We start from the raw sequence: 20,443 nt of genomic DNA on the forward strand, positions 1-20,443 counted from the left end.
TCTCTCTAGTTCCATAATGTCTTTTCATAGGATTGGTGCCCAAAATTGTACCCCATATTCAAGGTGAGGTCTTACTAATAGTGAGGAAAATTTAAACTAAAAGCATGTGATCAGCGCTCTAACCTATATAACTATACCTAAATATTAACTAAAATAACCAGGTGCTTAACAATAATAAAATGAATATTTAAAGTGTCCCCTATAAGAAAAAATCTAATGTGAATTCCTCACAGCCTGTTGTGGCAGGTTGGGGAATGGCTGCCTTGGGAATATAACAACCCTATCCACAAGGGCTGTATAACATACACAGAGAGATAACAAATGACACAGATAAAACACAGACAATAATTCCCTGGCGCACTATCAGATAATAAACCTGACGAATCGGAGTAGTCCCATGAATCAAAAGATGGTATAAAGAAGATCCACAGTCGGGACATTGTGGACTGTGGATCTTCTTTATACCATCTTTTGATTCATGGGACTACTCCGATTCGTCAGGTTTATTATCTGATAGTGCGCCAGGGAATTATTGTCTGTGTTTTATCTGTGTCATTTGTTATCTCTCTGTGGAGGTCTTACTAATGCTTTGTAAAGGGGCATAATTATGTTTACTTCCCTTCCATCCATTACCCCTTTAATGCAAGATAAGATCTTGTTTGCCTATGCAGCTACTGCACGACTTTGGGCACTATTGCTAAGCCTGCTGTCTACAAGCAATCCTATATCCTTCTACATCAAGGATTTCTCCAATTTATCCCCATTTAATTTGTAAGTCACCTGTTTATTCTTGCTTCCCAAATGCATAACCTTACTGTATTAAATCTGTATTAAATCTGTATTTAGCCTCATCTGCAATTTACCCTCCCAAGATTCCAGTCTTTCAAAGTTCTTCTGGAGAGAAATTACATCCTGCTCTGATTCTATTACCTTACACAATTTAGTATCATCAGCAAAGATGGAGACTTTGCGCTCAATGCCAACCTCAAGGTCATTAATAAACAAGTTAAAAAGCAGGGGTCCCAGTACCGATCCCGGAGGTACTCCACTCACGACCTTAGTCCAACCTGAAAAAGTTCCATTTATGACAACACTCTGTTGTCTATCCTTCAACCAGTTTTCAATCCAGGTTCATATATTTTTACTGAGTCCAATTTTCTTTATTTTGTACACCAACCTTTTGTGTGGAACCGTATCAAAATCCGTTGCAAAATCTAAGTAAACCACATCAACTGCATTCCCTTGGTCTAAATTCTTACTTACCTCCTAAAAGAAACAAATAAGGTTAGTTTGGCATGATCTATCCTTCATAAATCCATGCTGACTATTATAATAATTTTGTTTTCATCAAATATTCCTGAATATTATACCGAATTAAACCTTCAAGTAGTTTCCCCACTATTGAAGTCAGGCTTACAGGTCTGTAATTCCCTGCTTGTGATATAGCTCTCTTTTTAAATATAGGCACCAGATCTGCTTTACGCCAATCTTGTACAGACCCTGTGGAAATGGTGTCCTTGAATATTAAATATAATGGTTTGGCTATTACTGAGCTTAACTCCTTGAGAACTCGTGTGTATGCCATCGGGGCCAGGTGCCTTATATATTTTATTTTTTTCAAGCCGCCTATGAACTTCTTCCTCAGTTAAACAATTGCTCATTAATATGAAGGCTGCGACTTCCTCCTCCGTGACTACTATTGAAATTGTTTCTTCCCTGGTAAACACAGAGGCAAAGAATTTGTTTAATACTTCTGCTTTTTCCTTAGCTCCAATAACCTGCCTGCCCATCTCACACTGAAAGGGTCCTATATTTAGTTTTCTAATTTTTTTTCTTATTAGGTACTTAAAGAATTCTTTAGGGTTGATCTTACTTTCTATTGCAATCCTTTTTTCATTATCCATTTTTGCTAATTTGATTGCCCTTTTGCAACTTTTGTTACATTCCTTATCATTCTGACATGATGCCCCCGTCCCTTTTTACAAAGAATCTAAATGCCTTCCTCTTCTTTTCCATTTCCTCCCCTACCTGTTTATTTAGCCACATTGGTTTTGACTTATTTCTTTTATACTTATTACCCAAGGGTATACACTGATACGTGTGCTTTTCTAACAATGTTTTAAAGACTGGCTATTTAGCTTCCACATTTTTCCCTGCAAAAACATCAGCCCAATGTATTACTTGTAGATTAGTCTTCAATTTATTAAAATCTGCCTTTCTAAAGTTTAAGATCTCTGTTGAACCCATGTAATCTGTTTTTTGATCATTTATTTCAAATGAGACCATGTTATAATCACTGTTACCCAAATGTTCCAGGACTTTTCTATTTGCTATTACTGTACTTCTACATTGTTTGATGTAACCAAATCCAGTACTACCCCTCTCCTGGTTGGTTCCTCAATAATTTGTGCCATAGAATTGTCTTTAAGCACCCCCAAAAACCTGTTTCCTTTTGTTGTAATGCTAATCTCATTGCCCCAGTCTATGTCTGGATAATTAAAAACACCCATTATGCAAACATGACCTAGTTTTGATGCCTTCTCCATTTGCAAAGGTATTTTAGCTTCCTCAATCTTACAGATATTTGGTGGTTTATAGCATATACCTATACCTACAAACATTTTCTTTATATTTTTACCTCCACTGCTAATTTCTACCCACAAGGCCTCTACATTTTCATCATTCCCTTCATAAACATCTTCCCTTATAATAGGTTTTATATCCGGTTTAACATATAAGCATACTCCACCTTCTCTTCTATTTGCTCGATCCTTCCGAAAAAGGGAATAACCCTCTAAATTAACTGCCCAGTCATGAGTTTCATCACACAATGTTTCAGTAATGCCTATGATGTCATACTGCTCCCTTGCAACTATTAATTCAAACTCCCCCATTTTATCTGGCAGGCTTCTTGCATTAGCAAGCATGCATTTAAGTTTTTTTCAGCCTGTACTATTATCTTATCTGCTCCTTCCTTTCTGCGCCAATTTGATTTAGTCTTTAGAAGTTTTTTTAGTATTATCTGTATGTACTATGTGTGTCTCATACTATTCACTATAGGGTTTCCATTCTGTCTGGTTACTATTCAATTTAATTTTTTTGAATACCATATATTATATTATATTATATTATATTATATTATATTATATATATATATATATATATATATATATATATATATATATATATATATATATATATAACATAATACTGAGTTAAGTTATGGTGAGTAAAAAAAGTGACAAAAACCCTCCACAGGAAAGCAAATATGCAAATATAGCTGTGTGCTCATCTGCATGTCTTAGGCAGGTCTGCAACCCCGCCTTTCCCCATTATCACCCAGCATACAGCACTTCCACTGCAGCAAGGGATTCTGGGAAATGACATGCACATGAGCACACAGTGTCACTTTTTGCCTCAATAACCATTTTTAACATGGTTCCCTATAGGCTTAAGCTTGCTGCATGGTCACAGCTTTGAGCACAGCCAGGGTTAAGGTGCATACCCAGAAAACCACCCACAGACAGCTGTTTCGACCTTGATGGGTCTCATCAGTGTGGGGTTGATTTTACTGGGAATGCAAGAGAGGCTATGGGATAGGCTAAACCCTAATACTGAGTTAAGTTATGGTGAGTAAAAAAAGTGACAAAAACCCTCCACAGGAAAGCAAATATGCAAATATAGCTGTGTGCTCATCTGCATGTCTTAGGCAGGTCTGCAACCCCGCCTTTCCCCATTATCACCCAGCATACAGCACTTCCACTGCAGCAAGGGATTCTGGGAAATGACATGCAAATGAGCACACAGTGTCACTTTTTGCCTCAATAACCATTTTTAACATGGTTCCCTATAGGCTTAAGCTTGCTGCATGGTCACAGCTTTGAGCACAGCCAGGGTTAAGGTGCATACCCAGAAAACCACCCACTGGCTGTGCTCAAAGCTGTGACAATGGGGAAAGGCGGGTTTGCAGACCTGCCTAAGACATGCAGATGAGCACACAGCTATATTTGCATATATATATATACAGGTAAACCCCGTAATAATGCGGTCCTCGGGGTCCACCCCGAGACCACCGCGTTAGTAACGGGGTCGCGCAAAAAAAATGGCTGCCGCATTGGCGCAACATCACCCTTCCCCCCCCCGCAGCACTCTTCACCCCACGGGGCAGGAGATGGGAGCGGGGATGTCCCTCCGGTCCCCGCTTCCCCCTGTCACTGCGTGACAGCCCGCGGGGTAGGAGATGGGAGCGGGGATGTCCCTCCAGTCCCCGCTTCCCCCTGTCACTGCGTGACAGCCCGCGGGGAAGGAGATGGGAGCGGGGATGTCCCTCCGGTCCCCGCTTACCTCTGAACCCCCCACGTGCCCGGTGCTCCCGCTGCCTGCATGGAGGTGGTAGCGGGGGGTTTCTTCTCGCCACCGCTGTCCCCGGCGCTCCCGCTGCCTGCACGGGAGGAGGGGGGGAGCGGTTTTGTGGTGCTGGTCGCAGCCTTTCCTCTGTTCCGACCTCCCCCCCGTCTGTAGAGTGAGAGAGTGTGTGTGTATGTATATATGGGAGAGCAACTGTGTGTGTGTGTATATGGGTGTGTGTGTGTGTATGTGTGTATGTATATATGGGTGTGGGTGTGTGTGTGTGGGTGTGTGTGTGTGTGTATATGGATGTGTGTGTGTGTATATATATGGGTGTGTGTGTGTGTGTGTGTGTGTGTGTGTGTGTGTGTGTGTGTGTGTGTGTAAGTGTGTGTAAGTGTGTGTAAGTGAGCAGAGTGTGCAGTGAGCTGTGTGTGCAGTGAGTGAGTGCTGTGTGCAGTGTGCAGTGTGTGTTGTGCAGTGAGAGTGTTTTTAGTGTGTGCAGTGAGAGTGTGTGCAGTGTGTGCAGTGAGAGTGTGTGCAGTGAGCAGTGTGTGCAGTGAGAGTGTGTGCAGTGTGTGCAGTGAGCAGTGTGTGCAGTGAGAGTGTGTGCAGTGAGCAGTGTGTGTGCAGTGAGCAGTGTGTGTGCAGTGTGTGCAGTGAGCAGTGTGTGTGCAGTGAGAGTGTGTGCAGTGTGTGCAGTGAGCAGTGTGTGCAGTGAGAGTGTGTGCAGTGTGTGCAGTGTGCAAAAAAAAAAATGTAAATTAAAATTATTATTTTTTTTTTAAAACGGGAGCCACGGGAAAACCGCGTTATAACCGATTCGCGTTATAATGGGTCGCGTTATAACGGGGTTTACCTGAATATATATATATATATATATATATATATATATATATATATAGATAGATAGATAGGATAGATAATATAGATAGATATAATTGAATAGACAGCGCCTATTAAGGCAACCAACCCAAAAGGCGGTTACACAGACACGCACAAGTCACCAAATAATTTTGCCAGCACAGATGACCTACAATAACAGATAAAAAGTGCAAATGTGGATGTGGTGTTGATAACTATGATGGTGCAATGTGAGATGTAAAAAATATGTGAATGAAAATATTTAAAAAATGTTTTGTAAAAAATAAATTAAGAAAAAAAAGCAACAATAAAAAATAAAAAATGAAAAAAAATAAAAAAAGTCCTTTAACCCAATGTTGGGTAAAACCTTGTGAGGATATCTTGGGGTCCGGTCAGCTTTGTCCTTGGGGTCAACAACCTCCCAAACGATACCTATTAGAAAAAAGAAAAGGAAAAGCGCCCGATCTTTGTGTAAAATCCAATAACAAAGGTTTAATAACATGAATCACGACAAATGCACACTCACAATTTGTCACTGCATAAAAAGCATTGTATGGGTAAGCCCATGCGCCAACATGTAGCCATATCGCCATCTGTTTGCTCCTCACTGCTGCTGTTGTCACCTGGTAGACAGTCCCTCCGGTAACCAAAAACTGCAGCCTGTGGTTCCTGGCAGACTTGAGTGGTATTGTGTGCGACTCAGGGAACTCCTTCCCCTTCCTGGTGTCTGGCATCTGAGCTTCTCCACCACGTAGTTCAACTACATCACGTGCCCCTATGCGTTTCTTCCGACACAGCGTATTTTTTTCCTTTTTTCTAATGATATATATATATATATATATCAACTGTAAATATTACTGTATGCTCATTTGCATGTCTTAGACAGGTCTGCAACCCTGTATATATATATATATATATATATAAGAAGAAAAATTTCAGTAGCGCCACCCGTGAAACAAAGTAACATATAAACAGTGCAAATATTGTGTATAATATTGATAAAAATTAAATATAATTAACAATCTAACAATATAAAAAAAACATGAATGTGAAAAAAAGTGTTATAAAAATGTGAAAAAATAATAAAAAACGTGCCAATAAATAATGATAACATATTTCAAACAAGGAAAAAAAAGGACAAAAAATAGAGGAAAGTCCAACCCTTAGTACAAGTCCAATAGAAGTTCAGATATAAATTGAAATGATGATCAGGGATCCACAGCTGCTCTCAGAAGGAATAACCAATTCCAGCAGGAAAATTATAGAAAGAGAAGAACAGAGAGCGCACGTCCCATAGTGTAAAACAGTACATTTAATCAATAAAAAGAGAGGACAAGGGGATTAAGAACACTCACAAAAGTACAAGATAAAAAGGCAGTTTGTGATATAATCACCACCAACAAGGCAACACCGTCCTGGAACACATCAGCTGTTCGATAGTCCCTCCGGTTCACCTACAGCAGTTTTCGGACGATTAGAAACAGTGTCTCTTTGCATCAATGCGATTAGGAGTTTTTTTCAGCCTCAGATCAGCTCCATGCGCTCTCCGGCCGTAAAGCGCACACTGCGTGATGACGTAGTGTCGTGGTAGCGTGCCCTGATGCGTATCGTCACGACAATGACTTTATCAAAGGGAATATATATATATATATATATATATATATATATATATATAACAGAAATAGAAATATATATATATACATTATATATATATATATATATTACATATATACATATATATATATATATATATATATATATATATATAAAGACAAAAAAGAAAGCGCCAATCCTAGTGTAATATGAAACAAAACATTTAATAACCAGACCTAAATTCAAAAGATGTAAACTCACAAACAAATGTGAATAAAAAGCATGTAATGAGAATACTCATTCGCCAACTGTGGGATGGACCTGCTCTGCTCACACGCCAACCAGCTCTTCAATGGAGTCCCAGACTGTCTCAGCCGCCGACCAGCAGTGCTTTCACAGGGTGCCACGATCTCTCACGATGTAACCCAGATGTAGATCTCTCCACACATCACATCCGGATGGGAGACCAGTCACGTGACCCAGCAGTGGAATAAAGTTTTTCCGTCTTAATTCTACCAAATGGTGTTGAAATTCAGCAATATCTCACAGTGTCCCAACGTCCCAGCAGCAAACGAGTATAGAATAAAATAGCCAATAGCTCACACTAAACTTCCCTACACGTTTCTTCACACAAAGCGTGATTTCATCATCATCCCCTGATGAAATCACCCTTTGTGTGAAGAAACGTGTAGGGAAGTTTAGTGTGAGCTATTGGCTATTTTATTCTATACTCGTTTGCTGCTGGGACGTTGGGACACTGTGAGATATTGCTGAATTTCAACACCATTTTGTAGAATTAAGAGAAAAACTTTATTCCACTGCTGGGTCACGCGACTGGTCTCCCATCCGGATGTGATGTGTGGAGGGATCTACATCCGGGTTACATCATGAGAGATCGTGGCACCCTGTGAAAGCACTGCTGGTCGGCGGCTGAGACAGTCTGGGACTCCATTGAAGAGCTGGTTGGCGTGTGAGCAGAGCAGGTCCATCCCACAGTTGGCGAATGAGTATTCTCATTACATGCTTTTTATTCACATTTGTTTGTGAGTTTACATCTTTTGAATTTAGGTCTGGTTATTAAATGTTTTGTTTCGTATTACACTAGGATCGGGCGCTTTCTTTTTTGTCTTTCTGTAGATTCACTGGGAGGTCGTTGGTTCCTTGCAGAGAGCAGCCGGTATCCAGAGTTTGCATTTTCTATTTTTTATTTTATTTTTTACACAGGACATTTTTTTCTTTTCCTTTTTTCATTCAAGACGAACTATCCATTCATTGTAGATTGGCACTACACTCACAAGAATTTTAACAACAGTCATAGCTCACATTAATATAGGCAATCATTGCAGTTGTGTATATTTGTATTATTTATATATTCATAAATTGATAGATATTTATACCTCTGACATCTTAATATTTATGTATGTATATATTTATATAATCATTTAATTATTTGAATATCATCTAGTGTGGAGAGAGATATCATCTGAGGGGCGCAGTTTTTTCTTTGTATATATATATATATATATATATATATATATATAAACTGTAAATATTACTGTATGTTCATTTGCATGTCATTTGCAACCCTATCTTTCCCCATTATCGCCCAGCACACAGCGCTTCCACTGCAGCAAGGGATTTTGGGAAATGACATGCAAATGAGCACACAGTGCCACCTTTTGTCTCAAGCTCGTATTACACAAGCAAATCCTCAAGCCACTGCATACTGTTTTAAACACAGCTTTTAGACAGAGGCTAGGATGAGATGCAAAGCCAGTAAACCCACTCACAGACATGTTTCAACCTTGATGGGTATCATCAGTGTGAGGTTGGTTGTGCTGGCTAAGCTGGTTTGAGATGAGAGTGGGAGTGAGAATGTGTGTGTGTACTGAGTTAAGTTATGGTGAGTAAAAAAAGTGACAAAAACCCTCCACAGCAAAACATATAGCAAATGCAAATATACTGAATGCTCATTTGCATGTCTTAGGCAGGTCTGCAACCCCGCCTTTCACCATTATCACCCAGCACTTCCACTGCAGCAAGGGATTCTGGGACATGACATGCACATGAGCACACAGTGCCACTTTTTTCTTCAAAAACCATTTTATACATGGTTCCCTATAGGCTTAAGCTTGCTGCATGGTCACAGCTTTGAGCACAGCCAGGGTTAAGATGCATAGCCAGAAAATCCACCCACAGACAACTGTTTCGACCTTAATGGGTTTCATCAGTGTGGGGTTGGTTAACTGGCTATGCAATGAAGCGAAAGGATGGGGTTTACCATACTGAGTTAAGTTATCGTGAGTAAAAAAAGTGACAAAAACCATTTGCTATACAGTATGCTTTGCTGTGGAGGTTTTTTGTCACTTTTTTTACTCACCATAACTTAACTCAGTATATATATATACATATACATTTATTGTGATTCAACATGTATTCACTTTGGATTACATATTTGTGGGTATTGATTTTCTTTGTTTTTTTGGGGGGGGGGATATTGAGTTTGTTTGGTAGAATTACATATATACCTACCTAGGAGACGAACTTATTTTCTTATTATATTTGTTGTATATTGTTTCATTTTTATGAGCTCCGTCTGCTGCTTTACTTTTGTTGTAATGGTTGCCACTGGATCACGTAGATCAGTGAAAAACATCAATATTTGGAACTGCATAGGAATGCCACTTCTGATCAGCCTGTGATGTCCTCACAAGCCAGGTTTAGAAATGTGGATGGTTGTTGTTAAATAAAAATCTTGCTGAATCTTCCTATTTAGTGTAGGGGAGGCTTACATACCTGGTTTAGCCAGTTTTGTCTTTTACAACAATCATCCCAATTTTTGGAACCTTGCCAGGTTGAACATATTAGAATGATAAGGAACCAAATGTAATAAAAATCAATCAACTTTTAGTGTTCATTGAACATCTAGCTTAAATGTGCAATTTTTGCACATCTCTAATCTACTGGCAAATTGTTGTTCACTGTAAGCAGTACAAATATCTATAGAACCAGGGGGTCGTCAAAGATCAGAGGACTGGGACTAGTTCTGAGGGGTAGGTGGTATGTAGTAAATCTCTGCACATCATTTTTTTTAGCAATTTTTTTCAAACTGACAGTTTTCTAATAATCACTGTTTTGTATGTATGTAAATTGTGGTTTATTGAGTGTATATATATTACTTTTTTTTTTTTTATTTAAGAAGAGAAACAGGCTTGGGCAGCTGCATAGTTGTAGAGATGCTGAGAATTAGAAAGTCAATTATCCAGCAGCATTCAGTCCTGACCTTATACTATACAGGAGTTGCCAAATCCAGTCCTCAATGGCCACCAACAGGTCAAGTTTTAAGGATATCCCTGCATTAGCACAAGTGCCTCAATCAGTGGCTCAGTCTTTGACTGAGCCACTGATTGATCCAACTGTGCTGAAGTAGGGATATTTTTCAAACCTGACCTGTTGACCAGCCCTGATTCTAACGTATAGGTGTTTTCAAATGGCAGAGTTTACTGCTAATGCATTTTTAAAATAAATCTAAAAATGTTATTCATTGTTACTTGATTTAGGGCCCCATTTAATACAAGGAATAGATCACTGGGAGATCTGTCAGATGAAGACGAGATAGCATTTTCTCCAGAGGAACACACACAGAGGTAAAAAAAAAATGTATAATACTTTTGATACCAATCTTGTTAACTTAGTAATGGGTATTACAAAGATAGAAAACTACAAATGGATTTATCAGTTTAGAAAAAAGTTTAGACATTTACTATTTCAGTCCATTATGTTGTTTTCCTAGTTTACATACATTTAAACCACTTGTTATAAATGTAATTGAATCTGTTCAGGTAAATAAAAATGCAACACATTATTGCAATTGCTGAAAAGGTTATCAATACTTCACTCCTAAAATAATAAAGAGCTGGGAGGCTTGATATTGTACTAGATCAAAAATACTTACAGTAAATATCTTCAACAACCTCTTTATGAGGAGAGAAACACATTTTAATAAAAGTTAGTGAATAAAAACAAAATATACCTATGATTAAAATTTGACAAAATATTTCTGAGTTAAGGCCCATGTTTACTAAGCTATGCTACTCCAGAAAACACATGCCGCCTTTTCAATGAAATGGGCCATTGAGTATCTTCCGATGCTAGAATATTTCTTATGGCATAGCGATGCTGAATAAATAGGGCCCTAGATCTTTCTTCAATACTACCACTTATTTTATATATATTTTTCACCCTTAAACCCATTTATTGATGAAAGGACAATGAACATATTGCTGAATGCATTGTTGTTACTGGCTTTTAAAAGTGTATGGGTTAACCTCCCAAAGAAATTCCCCCCTTTCATTCGGTAGTTCTCATAGCCCAGAGTGGAGCCTGCAAACTTAAAATGCTCAAAACTTTTCTGAAAATGCCTCTTTATAACTGTTGTTGAATGGTGTTTCACGATAGCACGGATGATCAGCTCTTTGACTAAGCACTTCATCATTTAAAGCTGCACTCATTTTGTACACCTGTCTAATCTACACAGATATGCACCCAGCATAGGGATTCCACCTTCTAATCAGCCTGTGATTCATCACAAGCCAGGTTTAAAAATGTGAATGGTTGATGTTAGAGAATAATCTGTGTGAATCTTCCCATTTAGTGCGCGGGAGGCTTCATTATCTGGTATAGCCAGTTTGGCCTTTTACTGTACATCATTTCATCACAATTTTTGGAACTTTGCCTGGTTGGACATGTCAGAATGATCGGGAACCAAATAGTTATAATCCATGTGTCTGTTCTCCTGCCCCTTTGCCTGACCTCGAGCAAGGTACACCCAAGCCACTGTAACATTTGTCTATTGGACACACAAACAAACATTTATAATATACTAGCGCTGGGATTTACTAACCTCAGATATAGGATATCTCACTGTCATCCAGTGTTAACTGATTCAGTATGTATGTGAATAGTAGTCAATCTAGAATCATGGAGCGGTAACAAGTATGGGAACTTCCACAGGGTTATTTACAAATGGAAGGTGATATGCAATTTAAAAATATATATTGGAGTTGCAATAAAGATAAATCACACAACAATGTAATATCTTGTCAACCATTCTCTCTGTTGCAGTGATCAAACAGTAGTTGAGTTATAAAGCAGTTCTAAAACCAATGCTACCAGTTAAACCATAAACATGTTGCTCTGCAATGTGTTTCTGGTACCTCCAACATGTAAGAATTTGTGTGTTTTTTTTAACCAGCCCTTTTGCCTTTTTATCAGGACTGAAGTAGCTAGTGGCTTATTAAGGAACACGCCCTCAAAAGATCGCTCATATGTGTTTTCAGCAGCAAAAAGAAATAATGGGTAAGTTAAATAAAAACATTTAGTAATAGTGAAAGTAAGATTTGCAGATATTTACACTATCTCTACTATGGATACCAAATTAAAATGTAAGGCCCCACAGTAGGTATTTATTAGTGTATTCAGGAGGGGAAAATAAGAGATGGTAACACATAATACCAACAATTAGCTTACAGAGAACAATGTTCAGATCTACCGTACGTTATTCTTCACAGTTGAAGACAGATATTATATATTTTGTAGTTGATGGTTTCCTGTTATAATAGACAAAAATAAGTGCACTCAATTTTATAAGTGAGGTACAATAAAGTGAATATTGTAAATAAGGATACTGAAAATCCACTAGTGAAAGTAACAATGTGTAAAGTGGATACAAATTGATTAAAAACAAACTCAAAGAACTTTCCTTGTGATTTAGGGTGTGTCAATAGGATGGCTCGGACATCACAATCTAGATATATGAAAAAGAAAATAAAACCGCAAAACCCTCATAGTGTAGTATTGAAGTATTTAGTGGTAACAAAAAGGGCGGGGGGGTAGAGGACACGTACAAAAAATCAGCAGTTTAAAAGCATTGAGATATAAAGCCTGGACATCAAAGTCGGTCCTCGCTCCAGCATCCCCCTTCATGAGGGTGATGGTGGGAGACAGGCAGACTCGAGACCACTGCTGGTGTAACACGCAGTCCGGCGCAAAAAGTCCCAATTTCAGTGGAGTAGGCAGTAGTAAGCCGCAGCTCAGTAAGAACACCAGACGGGAAGACGAACGCATAATAGAATGGGTAGATGGGCAGCCGCCCGGATGGACACTAACTCAGGCACAAAATATCAACAGTCCGAATAGCAGGAGCATCTACATCTCTCACCAAGCGCCGGCAGGTAAGCACAGATAGGCAGTGAAATCTGTGTGAAGGGCGCACCAGGGAAGAACTGAATTGCTCACATGTGACTTCACCCCCAGCAGAGAGACAATAGGAAACACCGATCCTCAAGCACCAATGTTGCAAAGTTACAATACAAACATATAACATTAGTATCACCAGATGTTGTATGGCAGCTACATTAAGAGGTCAATTATGCACAAACTAAATCCAACACGTTTCATAGTGGAGAAGTAGCTCACCGCTACTGCATTTAAACGCCTGATTTTTTGTACCTGTTCACTACCCCCGCTCCTTTTTTGTTACCACTAAATTTTTTCAATACTGCCCTATGAGGGTTTTGTGCTTTTCTTTTTAATTTCCTGTTATAATACAGAAACGATGTTAAGCTCATACACATGTTATTAGTGCAGAAAATAAAAGAAAAAAATACTGGATGCTCTTATGGGTAACAAACCAAAGGGACTTAGTATTAACAATAAGTGACAAAGTGTCAAAGTGATATAAAAATATAAAGAAAGAAGGATATGCTGCTCAAAACCCAAATGAACTGTGCTCGTAGGTCTTGAATGATGTATCTTTGTGTAGTGGGGAGCACAGGATCATACCAAATGTAACAGAGAAAAAAAGAACATAGTACAATATCGTCAGAAAATAGAGCTATGCTGTGTCTAGTATTCTTATGATGCCAAAACTCACATGTCCCCAGGAAATATCAGGCAGTGGTATAAGTAATGGGTTAATTCCAGTAAACCCTTTGTTTGGGTCTTTAGTATCAGCCCCTTCCAATTCTGGTGTTGATACCAGAATCAGAAGGGGCTGATACTAAGGAGCCAACCGGGTTTCCTGGAATTAACCCATTACTTATACCACTGCCTGATATTTCTTGGGGCCATGTGAGTTTTGTCATCATAAGAATACTAGACACTTACAGTATATCTCTATTTTCTGGCGATATAACCATGTATGAACCAGAGATATGTGGTAAAGCACAGACATTAATACATTAATGGTCATGAGGGCACTTTAGTGTGTCCTAATGTAGCTAATTTGAATGGTGTCAATGTGCCCTAAACTATAACACCGATCAATGATTGAGGCCTTTAGTACTGTAGGTCCCGCTTTGAAAACCCATCACAAAACCCATTCCTCAACTACAGCTCTATTATAAAGACTGTTCAGTGACGCTTGAGTAAGGAAGTACAGAGCCAGTGTGCAAGAGATGTGTGCAGAGGTACATATAATGGAGACTGATTTGGGTGAAATTATACCTTGGCTTTATTGAGCCTGTTCCTTTAACAAGGCAAAACATACAAAAACAACAAAATGACAACCCCTATCCCTTTGTCAGGGCTAACTTACTTCCACAGACCCTATCTGCAGGACTGGAACCATTACCAGCCTATCACCCCAAAGTCTCAGGAAGTACCTTAAGCAGGTGGCCCTCTATGTCAGTCTCTGGCAGGTTCCTGGGTCCTGTGTGTCCAGGAAATATAGGTCTCTGGGTGTCTTGATCGCAGTCTTGTCTTGTCTCACGAGGCTTTTTACAGAGCTCCCACAGTCAGGTGGAGACTAGTTAATTGAGTGGCTGCAATTAACTATTTCTCTGCTGAATTCTCAGAGCTCTGAGGCTGCTTTATTTAAATAGGGATGTTTTTGTTACACAGTGATTGTTTCAATTTTTTACCCAAGCTAAACTATCTTGGGTAAAATATTGAAATAATCACTGGTTCTGTACTTCCTTACCAAGCGGCACTGAACAGGCTTTATAATACAGCTGTAGTTTAGGAATACATCTCAAAAGACAGGGGGAAATATGACACATAACCTTCTCATATGCATATCAATGTCCAGGAGTATCTTGTTTAAACACTGCATGATATGACAAAGCTGAACAGGCTAGGACAATCTGTGTGATAGACAAGGAAGTACTTAAGCGACTTTTGTGCTATGATTTAATTCAGTAGTAATGTGTACACATGGAGATCTAATAAATATGGCACATTTTAGTATTTGTAAATAAGAATATGGAGGATTAGCTCCAGTATCTTTGACAAAGCGCTGAGGGAGGCACGAAATGCGTTAGTTCATCTTGTTATACTGTAGATACTGTATGTGTTAAATAAATATTTTTCAGAATTGTTTTGCACTCCAGCCCCTATTTATACTTGCTGTGCACCACCATATTTCCCCATATTTGTAAATAACCATGATAAACTGTCATTATCAAGTACATATTAGTAATATGTTAAACAAATGTATCTTCCACTTGCCAAAAAGGCAATCATATGCATTGGTAATGTACATACTCTTGCTAAGCGTATACTTTTTTCAATTTAGATTAAACATATCCTATTTACTAAGCAGGAACAATGTATAACGCTGGATCTTAGTTAATCAGTTGAACTGCAGATTATGGGGCCGATTCACTAAGCTCCGTTAAGTGGCTTTAAGAGCGCAAAGTACCCTTTAAACCAATAAGGCTGCAGTGCGATTCACTAAGCAGTGATAACTGTGCTTTATCGCTCTTTAAAGGGCTTTTTTCAGCCCTCGGCGCAAAATGTGCACGATCAGGCTATTGCGCTGCTTTTTGCCAGTACAGGAGATTCACTACGCAGCGCTAAGTGAATCAGCCTTAAAAAACGCGCCTGACAAACGCGCCAGCTAACGGCAGGCGCAAAAGGAGCTGGACTTAGAAAAAATGTCTTTGTTTACCTTTTTGCAGGCACACAATCCATACAACAGGCCCGTGGATGACCCCGGCTGACCCCGCGGGGGTCCCCGGGTGAACCCCGTGGGACTACGGGGGTCCCCCGGGGGTTCGCGGGTGTCCGGGGTTCCCCGCAGGCGTCCGGGGTTCCCCGCAGGCCTGCGGTACCAATGTTGTGTGTAAACAATACTATAAACCTTCCCTAACACATACACTACAGTAATGGACAAAATTACTATTATCCACATATGGATAATAATGCATTTGCCCATTAAATATACATTAATCACAATAAATAAAATAAATACATTTTGTACTCACCCTTGTCCGGCACCCACGATGAAGGCCATCCTCATCTTCATCACCGTCCATACACTCGGGTGCTGAAAAATATACAAGAATAAAAAGAGCCAATCTAATGTTCCCTAACCCCTTAGCGGTTATTAACCGCTACAGTCATTAAGGGGTTAAGCCACCCTGACCCGATACCTACCCTTCACCCATTTATGTGTACAGTGGCTTCATCATGTATGTATATATATATATATATATATATATATATATATATATATATATATGATACGAACCAATCCAAAGACCAGTAAAGAGACAGCAGACCGCACGGGGTTAATCCAAAAATCTATATTCACAACATGAAATACACGTAAGCCAACGTTTCGGTCCCACAGAGAGACCTTCCTCAGGGCCGTGCAACCCACAAGTGCAAGTGACCAAACATATATACCCTCACCCATAGTGCAATGCAAACAAAGGGAACCAATCACCAACATGCAATCAGACAAAATATGCAACATAGCTGTGCTCCGTGTCCCCTCCCCTATTACCTGATTATCCAAATAACTCATCATGACATGAGAGTAGGCACTTAAACTATTAGGAGAGAGACACCCTTAGACACTGGTCCCAGGGTCTACTGCCATTGCGGGGGATAGTCGCGCGCCGCGCTTGTGCAGTGGGCCAAAACATATTGACTGCCGGAGCGCCAGCAGGGCGAGTGCGCCGTGCATCACAGCTGTGAGCAGACGCCTCATTAACTCTCCCTGGCCACCAGGGACGCCGGCAGCTCAAAACGCACATGCGCAGTCTGAAAAACCGCCTCGGTGCACAGTTACCCGCACACTGACAGTAATAATGGGCTAAACAGAATAGTAATACACAGAGCGTTAAGGTGAACCACAGGGGGACAGATGGAGGTATAGAGCACAAGGAGCGCATAGCATCACCATAATATATAAGGACAAAGGAAGTGCAAAAGTGCAGAGGGAGTGATGCAACAGAGTATGAGTGACAAACACATAAAAGGCATAATGCAAAATTCAATGAAAGCAGGGAGACAGCTACAAAAAGCAGCTAAGTGAAAGTTCCTCATTTAGGCCACCAGGTGTCATAGTTCTTAGTTCATAAATAAGCCTTGCTTCCTGTTTAAGCAAGGTCCTGCCCCTGTCACCCCCACGGGGGGGGGGGACTGGAACCTGCAGAATAGGCATACAACGAAGTGTGGCCAGTGTGTGTCTTTTTTCTTTGAAATGTCTAGCCACAGGTAGACACTTCAGATCTATATCAGCGGCATCACTCAGTAGGGCTTTTCTGATGTTTGAACGGTGCATGGCCATACGTTCTTTCAGCATCCTAACAGTCTTCCCGATGTACAGCAATCCACAAGGACACTTAATAAAGTACACCACGAATTTTGACTCACAGTTCAGTGGTTGTTTGATTTTAATCGGTGCGCCACTATGCGGGTGATTGTAGCTAGGGCCCAGCTGCATATAGTTGCAGTTGGTACAGCCATGACAGCGGTGCGAACCAGGTTTTTTGGCTAACCAAGTGGTGGGTGTGGCATATTTGTCTATTGGGTCAGATCCAGTGACCATGTCGCCAATGTTTGGTCCCCGACGAAAGCAGAATAGAGGTGGCTCTCTAGCATATGCACCAATCCTCTCGTCATTCTCCAGGATGCGCCAATTGCCCCGAATGCAGCGCTTAATGCTGTTAGTAGCAGTACTGAATGTACTGACTATATTGAGCCTGTTGCTCACCGGTCTGCCTGACGAAGGTGTCAATAGTTCACCCCTATCAACCTGTCCAACCTTTTGCAAGGCAAAGTTGATGTCCTTGGCCGAATAGCCCCTCTCCCGGAAGCGTGCGGCCATTTGGGCCAAGGCCCTTTGTGATTCTTCTGGATCAGTGGTGATTCTTTTCACTCGGAGAAGCTGGGAGTATGGGAGACCCCTCTTAAGTGGTACAGGATGGTGGCTGGCTGCACAAAGAAGGGAGTTCTTGTCTGTACTCTTCCGGTATATTCTAGTAGCCAGCGTGCCTCCAATTTTGTACACTATGGTGTCTAAAAAAGCGATTTCCTGGTAGCTGTGGTTGAGGGTAAAACGGATTGAGGAGGGGATTTTGTTTAAATCAGAAACAAATGCCAGCAGCTCATCTTCACTGCCCGTCCACAGAATGAAGATGTCGTCAATATAGCGAAGGTATTTGACGATATGCCGTCCATGCGTGGTGTCAGTTAGTATGTGCAACCGTTCATACAAATCCATAAACAGATTAGCGTACGACGGTGCCATATTTGAGCCCATGGCAGTACCCGTAAGTTGCAAGTAGTAGTGTTTCTCAAATTTAAAGAAGTTCTTATGGAGGATGACCTCAATGAGCAACATGAGAAAGTCCACTGGTGGACCCTGTTCGACTCCCTGTTCTTCCAATTTTGTGCGTACTGCTTCTAGGCCCTCTGCATGGGGAATGTTGGTGTACAGGCTGGACACATCTAGCGTAGCAAGAATACATTCTGCTGTGTTAACGGAAAGATGACTGAGCTGCTCAATAAAGTCCGTGGTGTCCTTGATGTATGAACCCATTCCAGCCACCAGGGGCTGTAGATAGAAATCCACGAATTGCGAGAGGGGGTGGCACAGCGACCCACGGGCCGAGATGATGGGTCTGCCCGGTGGTGCGACTATAGATTTGTGTACTTTGGGTAGTGTGTATAATACTGGCATCACAGGGTGGTCCTGAGTCAGGAATTTGCTGGTTTCTTCTGTGATCCAGGCATTATTCAAGCCCAATCGGATGATGCCATCAATCTCCTTCTTGTAGGCTATCGTCGGATCCCCCGGGAGGCGTCTATAATGATGTACAACTGCAAGCTGTTGCTCAATCTCCAGCTTGTAGTATTGATATTTTAAAACCACAATCCCTCCACCCTTGTCTGCTGCTCTCACTATGATCCCCTTGTTCTCCCGTAGCATTTTCAGGGCAGCTCTCTCCTCTCTCGATGTATTAAAAAAGCTGGTCTTATGATTCTTCAGAATTTTCCGTGTGTCTTTAGTCACCAAGTTCATAAATGCAGCTATGTTGGGGTTCAGTGAGTGCGGGTCAAAGGTGCTCCTGGTCTTAAATGGATTTGGGGTAATGTCTCCAGAAGAGTTAATATCAATATTTTTAGAGAAGAAATCCTTTAACTTCAATTGTCTGTGCAGTCTGTACATATCAACCTCCCAGTCAAAGGAATCCTGCATATGGGTTGGCACGAATGATAAGCCTTTCTGTAGAATGCTAACCTCTGCCGGTGTCAGTGAGTGGTCCGATAGATTGTAGATCACCAGGCAAGCGAGATCCGACGGGATCCGACGATAGCCTACAAGAAGGAGATTGATGGCATCATCCGATTGGGCTTGAATAATGCCTGGATCACAGAAGAAACCAGCAAATTCCTGACTCAGGACCACCCTGTGATGCCAGTATTATACACACTACCCAAAGTACACAAATCTATAGTCGCACCACCGGGCAGACCCATCATCTCGGCCCGTGGGTCGCTGTGCCACCCCCTCTCGCAATTCGTGGATTTCTATCTACAGCCCCTGGTGGCTGGAATGGGTTCATACATCAAGGACACCACGGACTTTATTGAGCAGCTCAGTCATCTTTCCGTTAACACAGCAGAATGTATTCTTGCTACGCTAGATGTGTCCAGCCTGTACACCAACATTCCCCATGCAGAGGGCCTAGAAGCAGTACGCACAAAATTGGAAGAACAGGGAGTCGAACAGGGTCCACCAGTGGACTTTCTCATGTTGCTCATTGAGGTCATCCTCCATAAGAACTTCTTTAAATTTGAGAAACACTACTACTTGCAACTTACGGGTACTGCCATGGGCTCAAATATGGCACCGTCGTACGCTAATCTGTTTATGGATTTGTATGAACGGTTGCACATACTAACTGACACCACGCATGGACGGCATATCGTCAAATACCTTCGCTATATTGACGACATCTTCATTCTGTGGACGGGCAGTGAAGATGAGCTGCTGGCATTTGTTTCTGATTTAAACAAAATCCCCTCCTCAATCCGTTTTACCCTCAACCACAGCTACCAGGAAATCGCTTTTTTAGACACCATAGTGTACAAAATTGGAGGCACGCTGGCTACTAGAATATACCGGAAGAGTACAGACAAGAACTCCCTTCTTTGTGCAGCCAGCCACCATCCTGTACCACTTAAGAGGGGTCTCCCATACTCCCAGCTTCTCCGAGTGAAAAGAATCACCACTGATCCAGAAGAATCACAAAGGGCCTTGGCCCAAATGGCCGCACGCTTCCGGGAGAGGGGCTATTCGGCCAAGGACATCAACTTTGCCTTGCAAAAGGTTGGACAGGTT

General features: G+C 40.9%; 1 protein-coding gene across 13 annotated transcripts in view; it reads left to right on the top strand.

The window, feature by feature from the left end:
• The window catches only part of ZNF185 (zinc finger protein 185 with LIM domain), a 396,414-nt gene that overhangs the window by 153,124 nt on the left and 222,847 nt on the right, over positions 1 to 20,443 (top strand). For all 13 annotated transcript variants that reach the window (XM_075572684.1, XM_075572683.1, XM_075572693.1 and 10 more), the window contains 2 exons: positions 10,365 to 10,451; positions 12,079 to 12,162. In XM_075572684.1, the coding sequence (XP_075428799.1) occupies positions 10,365 to 10,451; positions 12,079 to 12,162 (171 nt within the window). The remainder of the gene's footprint in view (positions 1 to 10,364; positions 10,452 to 12,078; positions 12,163 to 20,443) is intronic.

Source organism: Ascaphus truei, chromosome 16 (assembly GCF_040206685.1).
Source record: "Ascaphus truei isolate aAscTru1 chromosome 16, aAscTru1.hap1, whole genome shotgun sequence".
NCBI classification, from domain to species: Eukaryota; Metazoa; Chordata; class Amphibia; order Anura; family Ascaphidae; genus Ascaphus; species Ascaphus truei.